Source organism: Saccostrea cucullata, unplaced genomic scaffold, assembly GCF_032062105.1.
Source record: "Saccostrea cucullata isolate Sc308-1 unplaced genomic scaffold, CSIRO_AGI_Scuc_v1 ctg146, whole genome shotgun sequence".
Taxonomy (NCBI): Eukaryota; Metazoa; Mollusca; class Bivalvia; order Ostreida; family Ostreidae; genus Saccostrea; species Saccostrea cuccullata.
Genome location: NW_026919274.1, coordinates 706,135 through 725,273, shown reverse-complemented (window position 1 = coordinate 725,273; position 19,139 = coordinate 706,135). Strand labels below are relative to the sequence as shown.

The window sequence follows — 19,139 nt, the reverse complement described above, 5'->3', positions numbered from 1 at the left end:
ATCGATACTGTACAGCTATGAAACTAAACATTGGTTATTTATTCATGAAAAAAATGAAGAATTTTAAAAGCGCATCAATCTGCTTTCAGTTACAATATTTCACTGCTAGGGTAGATAGGACATTCTTATTTATGCTTCAATTTGCAAACACATTGTTTCTTTCGTCGATTTCAGCTTTTTTCCCTTACAAAACTAGTCGAGCCAAATAGTCACAAAATCGTAGATGGGGGCTTATGTTTCCATTTTCTACGGGTTAAAATTTTGAGTGGCTCAATGATTTGAACATTATATTTTAGATTTTATGCTAAATTAGACAAACCTTGAATCTAAATCATAAATTTCCATTAAAGAAATTCTCATTAAACATATTTAACCGATATGATTTAAGCATTGAAACAATAGAAAGGCGCTACTTTGAGAAAGAAAGAGGGGGACTTTGGCTCTATTATGAGTTTTCCCAATGGGGTAACTCTTACTCTGTAGCACAGTATCCAGGTGGAAACAAAGTCTGCTCTCATCAATGTTTTATTTGCTCAAGAACTATAACCTTGGAAGTTTTCTACTGTACCTACAATAACAATAAAATGTTTTTGATTTAATGTTGTTTTAATATTGTTCCCTATAGTCAATAAATGTATATCAGAATTATCTGAATATGAAATGCACTGTGGTGAAAAATTCTGTCAGTATGGAGATCAAAGTAGTTTCTGTTTGATTGTCAGAATCAACGATGAAGGATTTAAAACACATGTACAGAGTGTCATTTCCAATCTTTGAATCCAGGTAATATGAATATGAAATTTATAAATTATTGTGTCACAGTTTATGACTAGATTTGGGACTGGCAGTTTTGTCTTTCTGTGATTTTGGCACGTCATAAACGCTCTGAACAGCTGAGGGGATCAGCGGCGGTCTGTCATACGTAGCCTGACCGGGAAACGCTCTCTGGCTGGAAGGAGGAGGGACATCGTATGTTCCCTGACTTGCAGTTCTGGGAGCGTCGTAGTCATTAAGGGGCACGCTGCTTCCAGGGACGGCGTAGGTTTCCTGAGCCCCTTCGTTTTGATCATGAGATGGCGGGACGTCGTACGTTTCCTGTGCCGCTGCAATCTGATTTTGTGATTTCGGAACGTCATACGTTTCTTGTGGGTCCATGCTCTTATGACTGGGTGGTACATCATAGGCTACCTCGGGTCCTTTTTGATCTTTGTTTAATTTCTTTTTTCTCAAACTTACTTCTTGATATGGTAACAATCTAAGACCTCCTATCGGATTCTTGTTTTTAGGTCTCGGAGAGTTTAAATGATCGTATTCTCCCTCTGTTAAGGGCATATAAACATTATCATTTGGCAAATGGCGAGGCAGCGTTGAAGATCTACCGGTTGGTTCGGGAGTTTTCTTCTTTGTTTTATTAACAGTGGAATAACCGTATTTTCCACCTCGTTTGACGCCAACTTGAGGCTTTGGTTCATCTACCACGGCGAACGCCTGCGTCTCGGAATAATGATCTGTGGAACCTGCTTCTGCGTAATGCTGTGAAGCATCGTCTGCAGCATGCGTGTTTCTCGTCAGTGGAGTCTCTGCCTCAGCGTAAAGCGCAGACATCACCGGCTCCCTGGTCTCAGGGACGCTTGTGGTCAGTGGAACGCTTGGTTGGGGCGTGTTTTCTTGGCTTTTCTGGTTGGTCGTGGATTTTTCTGACTTTCTCTGTCTCCGCAATGGAACTCTCTTTGTAAAGCTAATGGAAATAAATCAAGAAGCAGGGATAAGAGAAACATAATTTATAATTGAATAATCAATATTTACATAAAATTTCGAAGGAAACGTACATGAATTGTGACTTTGAAATCTATTTAATAAAATGTTTAAATGTACTGAATTATGATATCGGCTATTTAATTTTAACTTTGACTTGATCCTGTTTCTGGCTGACGGATACAGACCTGAGTTTGACTACCATTATGGCGAGTCCTGTGACGGCGATAATCAGGAGACCTAGCACTCCAATCAGCGCCATAGACATCACTGTCAACCCATTGTCTGTCAAAAACAACATGGTTAGCACTCTTTTCTGTGTGGATAATATACCAATAAATGTGTAAATTCATTTGATTCGTGTTTTTGTCCTAGTAGCTTTACGATAAATTAAATTCATTGTATTTGGTATTATTGAATTTTCTGGCTTAAATACGTACCTTGCTGTGTTTGAGCGAGTGCTAAAATTAGAAAAAGAAACATTTAATACTTTTTATATTTTCTGGAGTGAAAAATTTTGCATCTATGTAAGAGAGTGTAAATTCAGATATACAAAACTAAACATGAGCATTTTAAAAAATAAATATATAAAATGCCTTACCTGTTGGGATAAATAATAAAACCGATGTCAATACAAACACTATATTCATATTCCGAACTAAATAATTAATTTGACGCTAAATGTAGATGACAGCCCCATCGGAAGTAATAGCTCTGTGTGTGATTAATGGAGGGAGGATATCCTAGATTCACGGATCTTTTGTAACCATGAATTTAACGTCAGAGAGGGCAACAGTCAAACTGGGTGGCGGATCCTAAAATCAATATTAAAGCTTTTGAATCTCATACGGAAAAAGACGAGTTAAATAATTGTATTGTTCTTAGGCTCATGAGAACAGTTTTAAACACGATCTAGAAATATAAAGTTAATGTATAAGCTATAAAAAAATTAATAAAACATATTTGGCCGTCTCAGATTCAGAATAAAATTAGAGTTAAATTCCTTTATTATTGAAAAAAATTATATTTTTAAAAATGAAATAAAATTAGATTAATAAATAAATAGATAGATAAATAAACAAACAAACAAATAAATAATTTTGCATATAAAAAAATTAATAAAATTCTTCACATATCTTTACACATAAACTCTCATAAAACCGGCCACCCCTGAAAACCGGACACCGACCACTTTTCCAAGAACGAAAGTTAAGAAACATAGGAATTTTCCCCTCATCATACCGGCCACCTTATGATTGCAAGAAATTTAACTGTCATTGGCCAGAAGGGAAATAATGACCGGCCGGAGGTGTGAAAAATAACCAACCCACAAGTTGTCAAAGGTGTGAAAACTGAATATGGCCTCATAGGGTTTTCTATTGTGTAGCCATCTGAAAAAAATAAATATATTTTTCAAAAATTGAATTAATAAAATATCAAGCAAATAAAATTTAAATCAGATAATAAAACAAATTAAATATTGCATCATCTTTTTAAATACACATAAGAAAATTAAATGTTAAATAATGCAAAAAAAAATTAAATAAAATGTTTACCAAAATATACAATGATTAAAATCATTTTGTTCATGTTTTAATATTAATTAATTTTTTTAATGAAAGTACACAGATACACATGCAGTATCAGTTTAAGGTAAAGTGTCTGGCTTATTTCTTCTCATATGGTTAATAAAGTAACTTTCAATTTTTTTTGTGTTCTTATTTTCTAATTTCTTCTTATAAAAATCGACATGCAAGTCGAATATATCCTCACTAATAATATTTTTTTTAAACCTTAAGAATAATGTGTCTGCCGATATATTAATAACATATTGACAGATAATTCTAACAGACACCAATTATATATTTTTCCAAGCATCTGTCACACAGTTCTACATTTCTTCAGTATGTTAATTCTCGAAACCGGCCACCCCTCATGAAAGGACTATTTTACTGTATAAATTAATGAAAGTTACATATCGTTATATTATAATATAAACAAATGTAGCCCTTTCATTCGGTCAATCCATAGATAAATCGACCTCATGAAAGGACTATTTCTATTTAATGTATAATATTATTTTATTTTATAGATATTATATTAGAAATATTTCCAATACATTTTTCACATTTATATGCTCTCACTCGTTGTAGATATTGATATTTTTGCAGTCCAAGCAAAAAGCATACATATAAACAAACAAACAAACAAAAAACAAAAATGATCCTTCTCTCTAATGGGGAACATTGAGCACATCGCCGAATAGGCATTTTTTCTGTCAGTATAATTAGGCCCTAGTCTTTGGTAAAAATATAAAGTTTATACAAGCCTGCGCTCAATATTTTCTGGAATAAAAACTTTGGAAAATACGCATTTTTATACAAAATATTCTAAAATTGCGGGAAACGTGAACTTTATGATTTCATATTTCTAATCAAATTGAAAATAAAGGTTACATGTATAGATGTGCAAAGTAAAGGTTATATACAAAGTAAAATTAAAATATTTATTTTAGGGGTCATTGAAACACTTATCACATATTGCTCTTTATTTCTTTTCAATTCTAGTTCAACCTTCAAGAGATGAAATATAGCTATAGTTAGGCCTACGTGCATCATCAAAAATCAAATACACTCTGGTCGATTTTTTTTTTTTTTTCGTTTTCGTAATTAATCATAAGTTAGACGGACGGATTATCGCAGCAGATGAGATTTCTTTTCATTTTTTCTCAATAATATATACATGTAGTGGGAAATGTCCACCCATAAAAAATATTTAACTCGTATAATCATTTTTATGACATTTTATCAGTTTAATTGCAATTGAAAATTTTTTTTTCAAATTATTATACTGACAATTGGAATCACATAAATCATGTTCATCTTATGCTGCTATTTTTTTTTTTTTTTTTTTTTTTTTTTTTTTTTTTTGAACAATTTGTTTCGATTTATTTGTTTCGATTTATTTATTTTATGAATACTGAATCTAAAATATTATGATAAAAAATGTTATATTTTATTTCATTTTTGTGTTAACTTTTTTTTTACATTCCCCTTGTGACACTCACTTCATGAACCAATGAAAATTCTTGTTACAAAGATTTTCCTTTTAATATTTATTTCATTTCAAGCAATTAAAATAACTTCAAATAGATAAAAATGATATATGATTTCTTTTTCGAATTTTCTGGTAAAAATAACATTATCCCTTTTGTCAAACAAACTGACCTTATCTGTTTTTCTTCAGTAGTTTCAGTCCTGCCTAAAATGGTTCCCCTTTCGGGGCCTCTTTACCTAATAATAAATATTCATAGTTTACAGGAATATCTCGGCAGCCATTTTGGTGGAAGACATTTGCAATATACAGAAATAGCAATAGGGACAAAATAATCAACATTATCGAAACAATGTGAAGGTATGAGTGGCTATTTAATAGAAAAAACGAATGATGTAAAGCTTGTTTATTAAGAATGATGGTTATGTGATATATTTATTGATTGAAAACCATTCATATTTCACCGATGAAATTAAGAAAAAGTGAAAGAAAAATGGAATCGATTTTATAATATATATGAAATAAATTTTAAAAATAAGAATAGATGTACCTTGTTTGGCATTTAAATTATATAGATTTTATATTTTATTGTAAACATCATTAAATTTTTATCATGATTTTAAAATAAATACAACTTCCGGTAGCAATGTTTACATTGTCATATTGGACATGTGAAAGGTGTTAATACTGTAATAATAGTTCTGGTGTGGATATTTCTATCTAACACTCTACACATATTGGAAATTTATGAGGAAAACAGATTTCCAAAACGAATCTGAGATATATCTGATATCCATCTTATTGATGCAGAGGAAATTCTAGTTAAAGCGTAGAATCGTTATACCAATCCCCTACCCCTAAAATCAATAATTATACTTTTCACGTAAACAAATACACAATTGGATATTAATAATGACGTAATATTTTATTAACTCAAAGTTTCCTTTTTTAATATAAAATATGATAGGATGCAAAGCACAGACACTTTGTTATTATCGGATGAAAATACACTTTTCAAATGACATTATATTTTGTTTTTTTTAATATATCAGTCATTAACCTACTTTAAAATGATCACTTCAAAAGACTCTATTCTTGTCATTTAAATCATTTCAGAAATCTCTGGTCGAACCTCTTTATCGCAAACCACTCATTTATTCCTCAAAATATTGACAAATTAAGTCATCTTAATTTTCAGGTTGGGGTTATAGATGTACCAGCAAAGAGAGTTTTCCAAGGTCTTTTGTTTTATCTAATTATAACCCCAACTGAACTTTTCTGAAGGAAAGTCTTAAAATGTATTCGAGGAATAAATGCATAGTTTTTAATAAAGATGCTCGACCAGAGAGGTCTAAAACATTGTTATTGACAAGTAAAAAGTCCCTTGAAGTGAACAATGTCATTTTAAAGTAGGTTAATGATTGATTTATAAACAGAATACGAGTTTGAAGTGGGGGTGCCTGAAAATGAGTTAGGTACCTTGTGGTAAATAAAAGTAGGGGGTTTCCCGTATACTTAACAAGTGCCTGTGATGAAAAGACAGAATTTGTTAAAATTGGATGAAAATACACTTGTCAAAATTACATTATATTTTGTTTTATTTAGTAAATAATAATCCCCATATTCTTCATATAGAGAAACAGGCAACATAATTTATAAAAGTTCCACCCAAAAATATTGACAGTCATTTAATTTTCACTAGTGACCTGCAAAGAGAGTATTCCATTCGGACTCTAATTATAAGATTGATTTTTTGTGACCTAATTATACGGTTGTGACTTCAAAAATACGTAACGGCACAATAGAAAACACAATCAAGGCAAGATTCACTAGCACTAGATCTACATGTCACCAAGATGTACATAATTTATTTAAAACAAAATACTAGGCAAATGATTTGTTTTTCCTGTATTAAAAACAATTATTGACTGTGTTTTTGGCAACATTGAGAATGTTAACCTTCTTTGGATAAACATATTACCCTGTGTTCTGCTTTGGGCAGTATTTTATTCCTTAAAGTCTAGCATATAATAAATATGTTGCCCTCTACCCAGTCAATAATGAATATATGTATAATAGTATGATTATATGTTTATGCTTGTAAAACACAATTTAGAAATCATATCATTGTAAATCTCTTCAAGCTAAGATGTAAAGTTCATCAGAAACTGACTGTGCAGCAGTTATCAACTTATGTTACATCTTTTGTGTTTTTTTCTTCATTTTTTACATTTTTTACAGAGTTCATCACGGCCCTCCATTGTGGAGATAATGTATGAAGGTAAAAACATTCATTACACCTCGGGAGCTGATCACAAACCTCTATGTTCATTCAGTGCCAAAATATGTAATCAGCACCGCCTCAATGGGTATGGCTTCTGTGTGCGCCACATTTTGGAGGATCCCACGGCACCATTCAGGCGGTGTGCATATGTGGCCAAGTCCAGCAAACAAATGTGTACTCAGGCAATCCCACTTCATGAAAAACGAGAGTAAGTTATAATAGAATGAATGAATACTCAGTGCTTTATACGATTAAAGATGGAGTATATTCTTCCCATCCTGCAGTGTTTCTAAATTAAAGTAACAATTCTTAGTTGTTTTGAAATGTTTTGCATTGAATTTGATGGATTCATTCACTTATTTGTTTGAATTTAAATAAATGTTTATTTACCCTACAGATACTGTAACAACCACATGCAAGTTTTGGGAATGCTTCCAAAGAAGGAGAAAAAACCGAAGCCTCCCAAAACAACAGTGCAGCACCTTCCTACAGTCCCTAGAGATAAGCTACCATTCAAAGACAGGGTCTCTAGATTCAACTCAAGCAAACTGAATTCTTCTCTGCCTGGAAATGATCTCAGAAGGTTGAGTAATGTTCTAAAGAGTGATGTATTTAATGCACAGACTGAGGATGTAGATGATCCTTATGCTTTTACTGATCCCGGTGGTGAAGAGAAGACAATTACCACGGTCAATACACTTCTTCCTTCGTCCAGCCCCTACCATGAGCCCCCGCTGTCAGTGGGGTCCCAGGGCTCACATGGTTCCAAGTCCCCAGGAGATGGTGGTATGGGGGTATCCTCCATTGCCAAGCTCTACCCAGAGCTTGCAGAAAAATTGGAGAAAATTAAACCAAAGTTTGACACAGGAAGCAAGGCCAAGGAGAAGGGAAAGGCCAAAAGTTCTCGTACAATGAATAGATTACAAACCAAAATTGCTCAGAACAGAATCAAAGATAAATTAAAACGAAACCAAGAATCAAATTCTCAGTCGCAATCTCCATGCTACAATTTTAATAGTTCATCCGCATCAAGTGCTGTTAACCATTATGATTTCATTGATAGAACGGTGCCAAGTAATTCCAATGAAACTTCACCTCGTCAGCAAACACAAGGAATTTTAAATTCAAGTAGTCATAAAAGAAACTCTGTAAACTCACTACCCGTGTATTTAATGCCCCATGGAGTGAACAGTGTCACAGAAACAGCACAAAATTTTAGTCTCCCTGGACAAGGATTCCTTCCTCATGGAATTCCCCATGGAATGCCTCTTGAATTGTTGCCGGGAATGCCTAACTCAGTGCCAAAACTACCACAAAACTTTATCAGCTCTGAGATGGTCATGGGTCTAAGTAGTTTTCCAATTCCACAGGAACCAATACAGAATCATCTAGGGTCAACATCGCTACCTCTCAGTTCAACTGTTGCTCATCTGTCCAGTCAAAATTCTGTGAAAGATAATATATCAACATTGGCAGGGGAAGCTCTAAAGCAGAAAAATATTCAGGAAAAGGAGAAATATAGTACCTTGATACCAAGTAAACAACAACCCCCACCTGTTCCCCCACCCCCGTCTTACTCCCAGTCCATAGCTTCTGGGTACTCCCCCTCCATCAAGACCACAGCAGAAATTAAAACTGACACCCAGCCCGTACTTGGTGTTACCCACAAAGACATCCCCCCACCCCCTCCATATGAAAGTAAGCCAGTAAAAACTAACAAATCTAAGACTTCTACACATGCTCTCTTTGGATCCAATGTAATAAATGATCTCCCATCATCAGCCATAACAAGACCTCATAAATTCAAGATGGAATGTGACGACGCTGTGTTAAAGAAAAAATTCAAGAAAGATGAAGTTGTGAACTTCTACAAAGATATTGTGAAACAGAAGAAAGAAAAGCATGACCTTGTTGGTGCAGGTAATTTAAGCCATAATTATTTTGAAGGTTGTTGAAATTAATTTTTAAAAAAAACAAACCCAAAACATATAACATGTCATACTAAACATGGTAAGAAATTGAAATTCTCCATTCCTGTCTTTTTTCTGTATTTTGTATTTTAGGATTTTTCATTTAATTTAAATTGCATTCAAAGCTATGGTTAATGTTATATTTCAGTCATATAAATAACTGTTATTGTCAAAGAAAATTTCACAAAAGTTGCATGATATTTACAATGTGTATAATAATTTTCAGGTTTTGATTCCTTGGATGAAACCAGTGACTCTGAGAGTGAAGAAATATTGTCATGGCAACCAGACTGGTTTTCCCCTTCCTCAGATGAAGAAATGCCCGAGGATGAGGAAGAGTAAGTACAAGTGTACTTAGGGCAGGTCCACAGCTGATGAAGTTAATGAAGATCCTCCATGTCTATTTGATCTTTGTTAACTTACTTAAACCATGTCCACTCTGCAATTCAGATCTTTTGTAGTTCAACTTGCTTTACTGTATGAACATTATGAAATTATAATGATTTAAAGTCATTCAGAATTAGGCATTATTGGTAAAGGGATAATTTTCCAGTGTAGATGTGATATGAGATAATATGTAGTAACTCTTTAAAAAAAAAATAATTGTGTAGTAATGACTGTCCTTCTGAATGCCAGCAAAAATTTTGTGTAGTTTTAAAGTTATACTGTGCTTTTCTGAATGAAAATAAGAAAATGTGAATTGAATGTACAATAATCTTGTATTACTTCTTCCTTGTTATTGTGAACTACTTATGATTAGGAATATTATAAAAAGGGAAGAAAATAAAACTCTGCACTTGAATGTTATGTGGTAAAGGGCATTGTTTATAAAGATATTACTGTATTTGTCTAGGATCAAATTCTTTACTTTGAAACATTCAGAATAGTGTGGGATCATTTTAATATAGGGGAGATAAATGTTAAAGGGCTTTTTAAAATAATACTCTGACATTTACCTGAATATAATTTCTTTCTTGGGTATTTTGTAAACACAGAAAATTCTATAATCTGATATGTATACAGATTTATCATTCAAGGGTATGTAAAATTAATGATAAGGGAGACCTACACATTGCATGAACGCTATTCCCCACAAACGATGGTTCCACAGTAATGATGCATTAAACAAATTTCATTTATATAAAACAAATATATTCTACCCTTTTCAGGGCTGCAGACATTCTGAGAACGACCAAACTTGCCCTGCTGAGAGCTCGGTATAGGAGGAGGTGCTTTCAGTACAGGAAGTCACACAAGACCAACCATGCTCATCAAAAGTCGAAAAATAGTACAACACTCGCCCTTATAAAAGCCTCAAGGGAAGGGCCCAAGGAAATGGTAGCTGTTGTTAAAGAAATGATGCATCAACAGGATAAAATTATTGACAGGTATATTTTATTTTCTTGAATCGTCAAACTTTACCAAGAATAGCATTTTTCATTAAGTATTCAAATTTTTATATTCAGATTACATGTGATAGATACACTGTAAATTGAATAACAAATACCAATACAATGCAATTAACTTTAGGGTTTTTGTTATTCTTCATTCATCAGTACACAGTCTTTATTTCACTGGTAAAGTCACAAAACACTGTTATAATGAATACATGTAGAATACAAGGAATATTTATATGTACAGGTTTAAGAAGCGGGGCTTAGAAAGAAGACAATGTAGTTACAAGCCTGAGGATGAAGAGCAGTGTAAAAACCCTGTCCTTCCTTACACCAACCACTGTCTGTCTCGTATCCTTCATAACCTTACATTGCTAGCGTTGTAGTATTCATTTCCAATTAATAAAATAGTTTTTGTCATTACACATGTATAGTGTGGGATGTATATATTTCAGATTAAATGTTATCCATCATAAAATCTTCATTTATGATAGGATATGTAATACATATACCGAGTAGTTTATTATTTAGAAAGTTTTCTGTGATTGTGTGGATTTTTGTTTTATACAAATTATTGATAGATTTATTTCACAAAGAAAAATTATATACATGTACATGTATAGTAATAAGAGACTATAACACATAAATTATTAATTGACACATTTCTATTTGGTGTATCCTTAATGAGTGTGAAGATATTATGTATAACGTGGACCAGCAATTGTTTGACTACTGCACGGCTAAGTTCGCTGACAACACCCAGTGTTGTACACCAGTGTTTGATATACGCCATGAACTTCCTTTGTGTATGGAACATGCCATGAAAGCTGTGAGTAGATATGTCTTCAAAATTGTGATTGTTTTTAAATCTGTGTTTTGATCTTGTTTTATGCAAAGATTTAAAAAATCTATACTTTGATTTAACTTTATGAAGCAGAATTATAAGTACAGTTATGACAGAATTATATTATATGTACAACAGGGAAAACTGATTTGAAAATTTTCATTTTCTGCTTACAGGATAATTATTTCAAGGACCAGGACTCTGAGTCTAAACAGAAGCGCATCAGGAAGAAGACCAAGCCTTCAGCCCTAACCAGACCACCAAGGAAAGGGAAGAAGAAGAAGAACGCTCGTAAACCACCCAGGCCTCAGAAACCCTCCCCTCCAAGTGAACCCACAGGAATTACTGGTAAAAGCATACTTTGTTTTGGTAAAGTTGTTGCAGCTGTTCTATCAAAAAGGAATTTCATGAACAAAATTTATTTTGAAAAATGGTGAAATCTATCTTTAAAATGACATCATTTTGTCAATTTGCTTGATCAAAAGCATGGTATGGTTATTAGAATTTTGGAAAGTATTTCTGCCATACTGTAGAAGTTTATCATAAGTGTTCATGTATGATTTAATATTTTTGCATAGATTCTTTATCAAAATTCAATTCTGAATTACTACTTGTATTTAAAATGATGAAAAAGATAATCTTGTAATTATTAAAGTCATAAACTTTAGTTTCTTATCACATTTAGAAATAAATCTAAGTTTTTTTCCTCTAAACAAGTAGTTTATTATATACTTCTTTACATCAGGTTGAAGAACAACATTCCCAAGAATTCAAAACACAACTTAATAAATCCTTTTGTCACTGTTTGAAATATGATATGTTAGAATGCAGATGTAACATGAGTGGTATAATTTTAGGTATGCCAGTAGCAGTTCCACCCAAAGTTCCCACAGAGCCCCCTCCAGTTCCACCTAGCAGCGGTGAAACCAAACAGTTCACCACACCACAGCCAGAGGAGTCTATAAATAACACTGTGTCCCCCGTGACTGTTCCAGCCAAACCCCAGAACAGCCCCCCAGTAGCTGCAATGGGAGGAATACAAGTAAAGACTAGACAGGAGAAGAACTCCCTGACAGAGCTGTCCGAGAACATGCTGGGTGGGGTGGACAACTTCAATACAGGTTTGTAGTGCTAGAGAGCTCAGACTGACAATTGTGTTAATCTGAAAGATAAACACAAAGATTTTAAGTTCTTTTTATTCGTTGGAAAGCATTCACAGCATACTTGATATAAAAATGATGTAATAAAGATTTTGAAGTTTTGTTTACATTAGACATGTATAAATTCAATTTTAAGTAAAAATATAGATAATAAATCTTACCTACAAACTCTCCTTATTTTTCACAAAAATAGATTGTGAAATATAAAATGTAAATAAACTTTTGTAGAATTGCCATTGGAACAAGCCTCTAAACTTCTTGAAGAGCCAGACTTCCAGGATGTCTTTAATAAACTGCCTGATGAAGCATTTAATTTATTTGGTAAGAACTTCAAATTGTAATTCAGGATGAAAGGCAGAGTTTTATGCTGTGGAACATAAAGTTAATGAATTTTACCTTTGTAGAGTTAAATGTATGATCATGAATATGTTAAAAGGTTTCTTTTGCATGCATGCTTATTCCTTAAAATTATTGTTAGAATTGCTGCTACTTTGAACTTTATGTTGAAATATATATTGCAGGTAAAAATGGAGACTTCAATCCTACAAGTGAAGAATTTGAAGAACTTGAAAGGCATCTGGCAGCTGCTAATATGGATGTGACAAATGCTCAAAAGACCTTTGAAAACTTTGATCTAGATTTAGATGAGGAACAACTGAAGCAGATTCTGTTTGGTTCTGGGAACAGCTCGACTAACACTGGGTCAATGGCTGGTCTTAACAACAGAGAGGACCAAGAGAGCATCAATGCCATCGCTAGAAGTTTGTCAGCTTCGGAACAGTTGCTTCCAAAGACAACTGTGTCGGAAACCAATATTCCATTTTCTGGTGCTAGTGTTAACTCTTACCAAACAGCAAGTGTGACATACCCTCAGATACCTGGTCAGGGACTGGCTACTCCTAATAAGACTGTTACTCAAAATAGCATTATGTACACAAACAATTCACATTACTCACAGTTTCAGACCCCTCCAAGCTACGCTGCCACTCAGGCCATGAACAATCCTACACCTCCCGCATATGTTGCTAGTCAGGCACTGGTGAATCAGACCCCCACAAATTATGTCATTAGTCAACCCATGGTCAATCAAACACCACCAAGTTATGGTGCCTCTCAAGCTTTGCCAAATCATTCATACCCTCAGCACATTACATTAGGATCCTCACAGGTACAACAGGTGGGAAATCATTCTAACATTTCAGAGATGATTCAACAGGGGTCTATTACCTCCCCCACAACTGATGTCAAACAACAGAAAGTTACAACTTCAAACAAAGTGGTTTTGAATCAGTTACCAGAGCTAGCCAGCAAGACGCAGGGACTCCCTGTGTCGATGCAGGGTTCCCTACCGATGACCCAGACTCCTTGGCCAATCACCGCTGGGCAGGTCCCACCATATCAGAATGGTTATCCTATGCATGGGATGTATCTTCAGGGAACAAATGACATGATGACAAACTTGAAATATAACATGAATGCTCAACATATAGACCGTGTGAATCAAGTGGGGGAGGGGTCCTCTCACCATGTGACGCACCCTCCTGGGGGGACATTACAAGGAATTCCAGGATTTGGTCATCAGCAGTTTGCTAAATCTTTTACGGCATCCAGTGGCAATGGTTCCTAGTACAGACCAAGAAGTCGTTAGTTTTCTTATTTATAAATTAAATATTTGGTTTGTTCCTTTGACTTGAGTGCAGGTAATATAGTCAGTTTTTTAAATTTCTTTTTTATATAAAAATATTTTTAAGAATTATATTTTTCTTGGGGAAAATTATTCATCATTGAAGGCTTGGTTAATGTAGGTACATGTTTATGTATGTATACCAATGAATTTAGAGATCTGACTGTTTTGTGATACTGTTTCAAGTACTTGTGTTGTAATACATGTATATAATGTGATTTCATTGTTTGTGCCATTCCATAGATTTCATAATGTTTATATATATCCTCATCTTTGTAAATGTAGATGTATAGACTTTGTTTTATAAAACTATTTTGCATTTGAACACAAAAGTAAGGACATAATACTAATATTTTATGAATTTTCATTTGAATTTAAACACAAATGTTTTGTTTATAGAATTACAACTGCTTTAATATGTGAGAAAGGCAAACATGAATATTGTTTATTATATAATTTGAAATGGCATCCAAAAAAATATACATTACATTATGTAAAGATTGCATTTTAGTATAAAAAGCATCAAAATATTTTATATTGAGGACACATACTTGTTCAATACCATAGATATTCATTTACAAATGTATTATTGACTATTTTTAATTTATTTTTGCTGGAAGTGTGTTTACTTTGCTGATGAAAACATATACTGCTAAAGTTACAGTTTAGGAAACTTTATAGAAAACTTTAAAGAACTATTCTAAAGAGTATTGTTTTGTTATTATTGTTTGTTACCAAGAAATTACGTATTACAAGATGAAATGTCTAAATCTACATGTACCCTGCATGTTTATATAGTATTCTTGTTGTTGTTTTCCTTTTGTTGTAGTGGGTTATTGTATAAAGGTATATGAAATTCTTCAAAAATGTGAATCGGGTCATTAAAACAGGGATTAATTTAAAACCATTGTTTACTCTGCTCTAAATGTGCGTATAGACTAGCTTATATATTTAAATACTGTATATTAATCAACTAGAGGCAGCTCTTTGTTACAGAATGGTTGTAATGTTAACATTACATTGTATTTATCGTTTGAAGTAACTTCATGATCAGACAAGTTTATGTTATTATAGAGTAACAGACAAATTAATTAAGTACAGCTTTGTAGACAGTATTTTATAGAAGAAATAATTGCAGTTAAATGAGACCTACTATTGTGTGCACATGTGCATGCAAATTTAAATCTGTTAGGAACTGCAGGATTTAAAACTGGAATCAAAACACAATTTCCCAAATTTTAGAAGAATTATTTGATAATCTTTGGAAAATTCTTGGTTGAAAGGAAATTCCCAAAGCAGTTTTTTTGTAATGAAACATTTTATTTTTAGCCCTGTATTTCTGTCTGTTAAGGTTCAATGATCCATTGTGAAGAGAGGTAACTCTCAGTGGTATAAATTGTTAAGTTTACTGAAAATTCCTGTCAAATTTGGGCCCAAAAGGTACATAGAACTTGTGTGCCTTGTCAATATAAATTAGATTTATTTTCAAAAATCATCAAAATTATTGGGGGAAAAATGTATGAGTTAATAGGGGGAGGATGGTTCTTAGTCTTATTTGCTATAATAGGGGAGTATCTAGAAGTTTGGTATCAAATCATGTGTGCAATCTAAAATACCTGGTATATAGTACGTCCATATACCTGTAGTATTATGTCATTTTTTAAGTTTTAAACAGTTTTTTTGTGCAATTCAAGTTTTTGATTTTCTTATCATAGTTGTGTCCAGATTAACAAAATCTTAAAAGAGTATTTCTGAAGAATTTATTGTTCAATATGATAACATTATCTGAGCAAATAGTTCTGTCAATGAGCCATGTTATTTTGAATTTTTGTCTTAGAGAAAATCCAAAACTTGGTTTTTGCTGTCGTAATTTATGCTTCTGGGATATCAGCAATTTTTACACTATCATTTATCTCATTTTATGTACAAATGGAGTGCAATAGCAAGTGTGGTCACATGGTGTACTCACTGTTTTCTGTTTCACAAGTCATTATCACATCATCATTTAAAGAACAAATGATAAAGCATTTACTGATGGGAAAAAGAGCTTGCCTGCGCATGTTTTTACATACATGTCTAGCATCTTGAGGCATTGAAGCTATGGAAGGTTTTAATGTAGGTTTAGGAGAGTTCTTTAAAACGTGGAGAGCATTTTCACGTACATAAATTAAAATTTAAAGTTATTGTTATTTGATAAAGAATTTTCAACTTCAGTATTTATTTTGGACAATGGAAAAAAAAATGAGATTGTAGATGTAAGATTTATCCATATTACATGTATAACTGGATGCAATACTTTACAAGTGTGAAACTTCAGCTTTGCAATGAAATTGTGATCAAATTTACATCTTCATGTTTATTAGGAATAGAGAATGCTATCATTGTGACGAGGAATGTTATCAATGCCCTGGTTTCTGTTTATTTTCTAGTATTTGGATCTCAGTTTGATTTGTGTATTTCTATGTTATTTCTGTGTGACTGTTAGTATCTTTTGGTTGAACAATGTCATAGTCTAAGGTATGCTAATCAATTTGAAAAATGTTCTGTTTATAGTATGAGAATGTATAAAAAGTGTATGGACTTAGCAGCATGAAAAGTAGGGAAGTTTTTCATCAACTTGATTTCTTTATCATTTGCCTAAAATTGCCTTTTATATTAGGAATACTGTAATACTTTAAACCTAAATTAAATTAACAACTTTTATTCAAGATGAATATGACTTATTTGGAATTCTCCTGTTACTATAATATTTACCATCTGTGACTTTGAAAATATATTGTATTCTACACACATTTAGATGTACATGTAATGTTCCATGGTGAGAAATACATGTATTCTTGAGTAAAAGAAGATAATGAAAAGTGCAGATATTTCCCCACACAGTTATAAGTTGGTTTACAATGTTGTCCTCAACAAAGGCTTCTCTCCCCCCCCAAAAAAATTATTTTACTTTTTAGATAATATCAGGCAACAAGAAATGTCTGTGATGCATATTTTACCCAAAAATAAAATGATAATTAAATATACAAGAATTTCTTCTTAAAATTGAATCGAATTACATGTATATTTCAGAAATTAAATGCTATATATTTACACCTTTTCTTAAAGCAATTGCATTTATTTCAAACATGAGCGGAAAAAAACTTAATTGTGATATTACATTCTCGTATTCTAATACCTGGTGAGTTAGATTAATTTAGTTTTGGGAGAATATTTCAACATTAGATTTAAAATATTGCATTTAGCATTTGCTCACTTAAATGTACATGTATACCTGGTATATACCGAGTCGTGTATATATCATGATGATACTTATTGCAATTTTTGGAAAGAAACTGCATAATGTGAAGATTCAGAGTGTGCTATGTATATTTTATTTTGATTTAGATTAGAATTTGTACATATCATTGTTAAAGAATTCATGTAAAAATCATGTATGTTTTATTTTCATTCATACAAAGAAAATGAGCAAGCCCCCACATTTTCCTTTTCTTTTTTTAAGCTTAGGAAATAGAAACAATGGGGATTTTTAGCCCCCCTTTTATATTGTCCCTTTGTGATCTGAGGTGTTTCATGTGAAAATGTTGAAGTCAATTGGTATTGTATGAATGTTTATATATGAGTGAAGAATAATCTTGTTTTATTAAAGTTGTTATAAAGTTGTTGTAATTATATAAATTATAACATTATTGTGTTCAAAACATGACCTAAAAATCTAATAACAACTGTGAAATATCTGTATTTGTTGTTATTATTGATTAGCTCATTTATGAGTTCTATGTTTCAAACAAGATGATATGTTCCCATTATATTTTTTGAGTTGGCTCGCGTAGCGAGCTACTCCCTGTCGACATAGCCGTTTCAGAGCTGTAAGATTTTTCACGCATTCATTAAGGTGATCCATACGCCAAATATAATAGTTCTAGCAAAAAATGCTTTGGTTTGAGAGATTATATAAACTTAAGAGGTAAAAACTGTATAAGATTTCATACTGTAACATTATTTATGCCTTCATGCTTTTAAAGACATTTTTGATTAAATACCTGTACAATGTACAATTACTGCGTATGAATATATGTTCAAGCATGTTAGGCGGATCTAATCTTCCCATCTGAAGTTTATTTATAATTGACCTAGAATACTTTCTAACACAAACACCTGCTGCTCTCATGAGCTGCAGCTAGTTGTTGTTGAAAATCTATTTTTAGAATCCAGATTTGCTGTGGGAATCTTTAACCTAATTATTCCATAACACTGACCACTTTAGCTAATGTGCTGAAATTCATTATAGAATCCAGTCAAAATAATACGGCCAACCTGTATATATAAAGGAAAAGCAATATACACTTTATCTATGTGAACCTAACATGGATCAGACATATAGTATTCAATTTCTTAAGATGCAAAATAAACTGAATATATTAAGGTATGGTGCCCAGATGTATGAAAAAGCTCAATTGACTCGAGCGAGTCAACTCGCAGGCCCTTCAGGCCTTTGATTGTATAATTGTATTTGATGGATAATTCTTTAGACTTTAACTAATATATGATTTTTGAGTTGCCTCATTGGGTGAGCACTTTCTAAGTATTGATAGATTTTTCGGTGAAGTGGCAGCTTTTATACATCCAAAACATGTATTTCATGAAAAAGAACTATTCAGCTGATCATAATAATGATCATGATAAAACGAGTTCTGTTTGATCAGAACTTCTGGCAATTCATAGGTGCATGATGCTAATTTGAAAGTCAGACATGTGATAATGCCAAAGATAGAAAGCTCTGTAGAGTACCTAGCTAGTATTAAGAAGACCCATGTTTGAACCTTGGTCTGGTCCATTGCATTCTCCTCCTCAAAGGTCACATTTAATGCCATGCCCAGAATAGAAAAGTGAAAGACCTGCCAGGGAAGAACCTGGGTGTCTTCAGGTAGGAGGACTTTTGAAGCAGGAGGAATGCTGTGGTCAGATAGATTTCCCTGTAAATGAGATATCTA

General features: G+C 32.8%; 2 protein-coding genes across 2 annotated transcripts; one reads left to right on the top strand and one right to left on the bottom strand.

The window, feature by feature from the left end:
* Positions 1–782: 782 nt before the first annotated feature.
* Positions 783–2,405, bottom strand: LOC134283687 (uncharacterized). Its single transcript, XM_062766179.1, has 4 exons — positions 2,357–2,405; positions 2,196–2,216; positions 1,944–2,040; positions 783–1,738 (listed from the first exon to the last, which is right to left on the bottom strand). The coding sequence occupies exons 1-4, from the start codon at positions 2,403–2,405 to the stop codon at positions 817–819; spliced, it is 1,089 nt and encodes a 362-aa protein (XP_062622163.1). The 3' UTR covers positions 783–816.
* Positions 2,406–7,080: 4,675 nt separating this feature from the next.
* On the top strand, positions 7,081–17,882 carry LOC134228347 (INO80 complex subunit D-like). The gene is made up of 10 exons (XM_062710012.1): positions 7,081–7,301; positions 7,491–9,013; positions 9,290–9,401; positions 10,233–10,451; positions 10,705–10,808; positions 11,153–11,286; positions 11,478–11,649; positions 12,159–12,422; positions 12,690–12,782; positions 12,983–17,882. Exons 1-10 carry the CDS (start codon positions 7,081–7,083, stop codon positions 14,086–14,088), a joined length of 3,948 nt encoding a protein of 1,315 aa, XP_062565996.1. The 3' UTR covers positions 14,089–17,882.
* The last annotated feature ends 1,257 nt before the right edge of the window (positions 17,883–19,139 follow it).

Coding starts and splice junctions, on each gene's coding strand:
- LOC134283687 (XM_062766179.1), bottom strand. CDS start 2,405: ATGAATATAGTGTTTGTATTGACATCGGTTTTATTATTTATCCCAACA. Junction 2,217..2,356: donor TTTATTATTTATCCCAACAG/GTAAGGCATTTT, acceptor TTCTAATTTTAG/CACTCGCTCAAACACAGCAA. Junction 1,739..1,943: donor ATAATGGTAGTCAAACTCAG/GTCTGTATCCGT, acceptor TATTTCCATTAG/CTTTACAAAGAGAGTTCCAT.
- LOC134228347 (XM_062710012.1), top strand. CDS start 7,081: ATGTATGAAGGTAAAAACATTCATTACACCTCGGGAGCTGATCACAAA. Junction 11,650..12,158: donor TGAACCCACAGGAATTACTG/GTAAAAGCATAC, acceptor GTATAATTTTAG/GTATGCCAGTAGCAGTTCCA. Junction 12,423..12,689: donor GGTGGACAACTTCAATACAG/GTTTGTAGTGCT, acceptor AAACTTTTGTAG/AATTGCCATTGGAACAAGCC.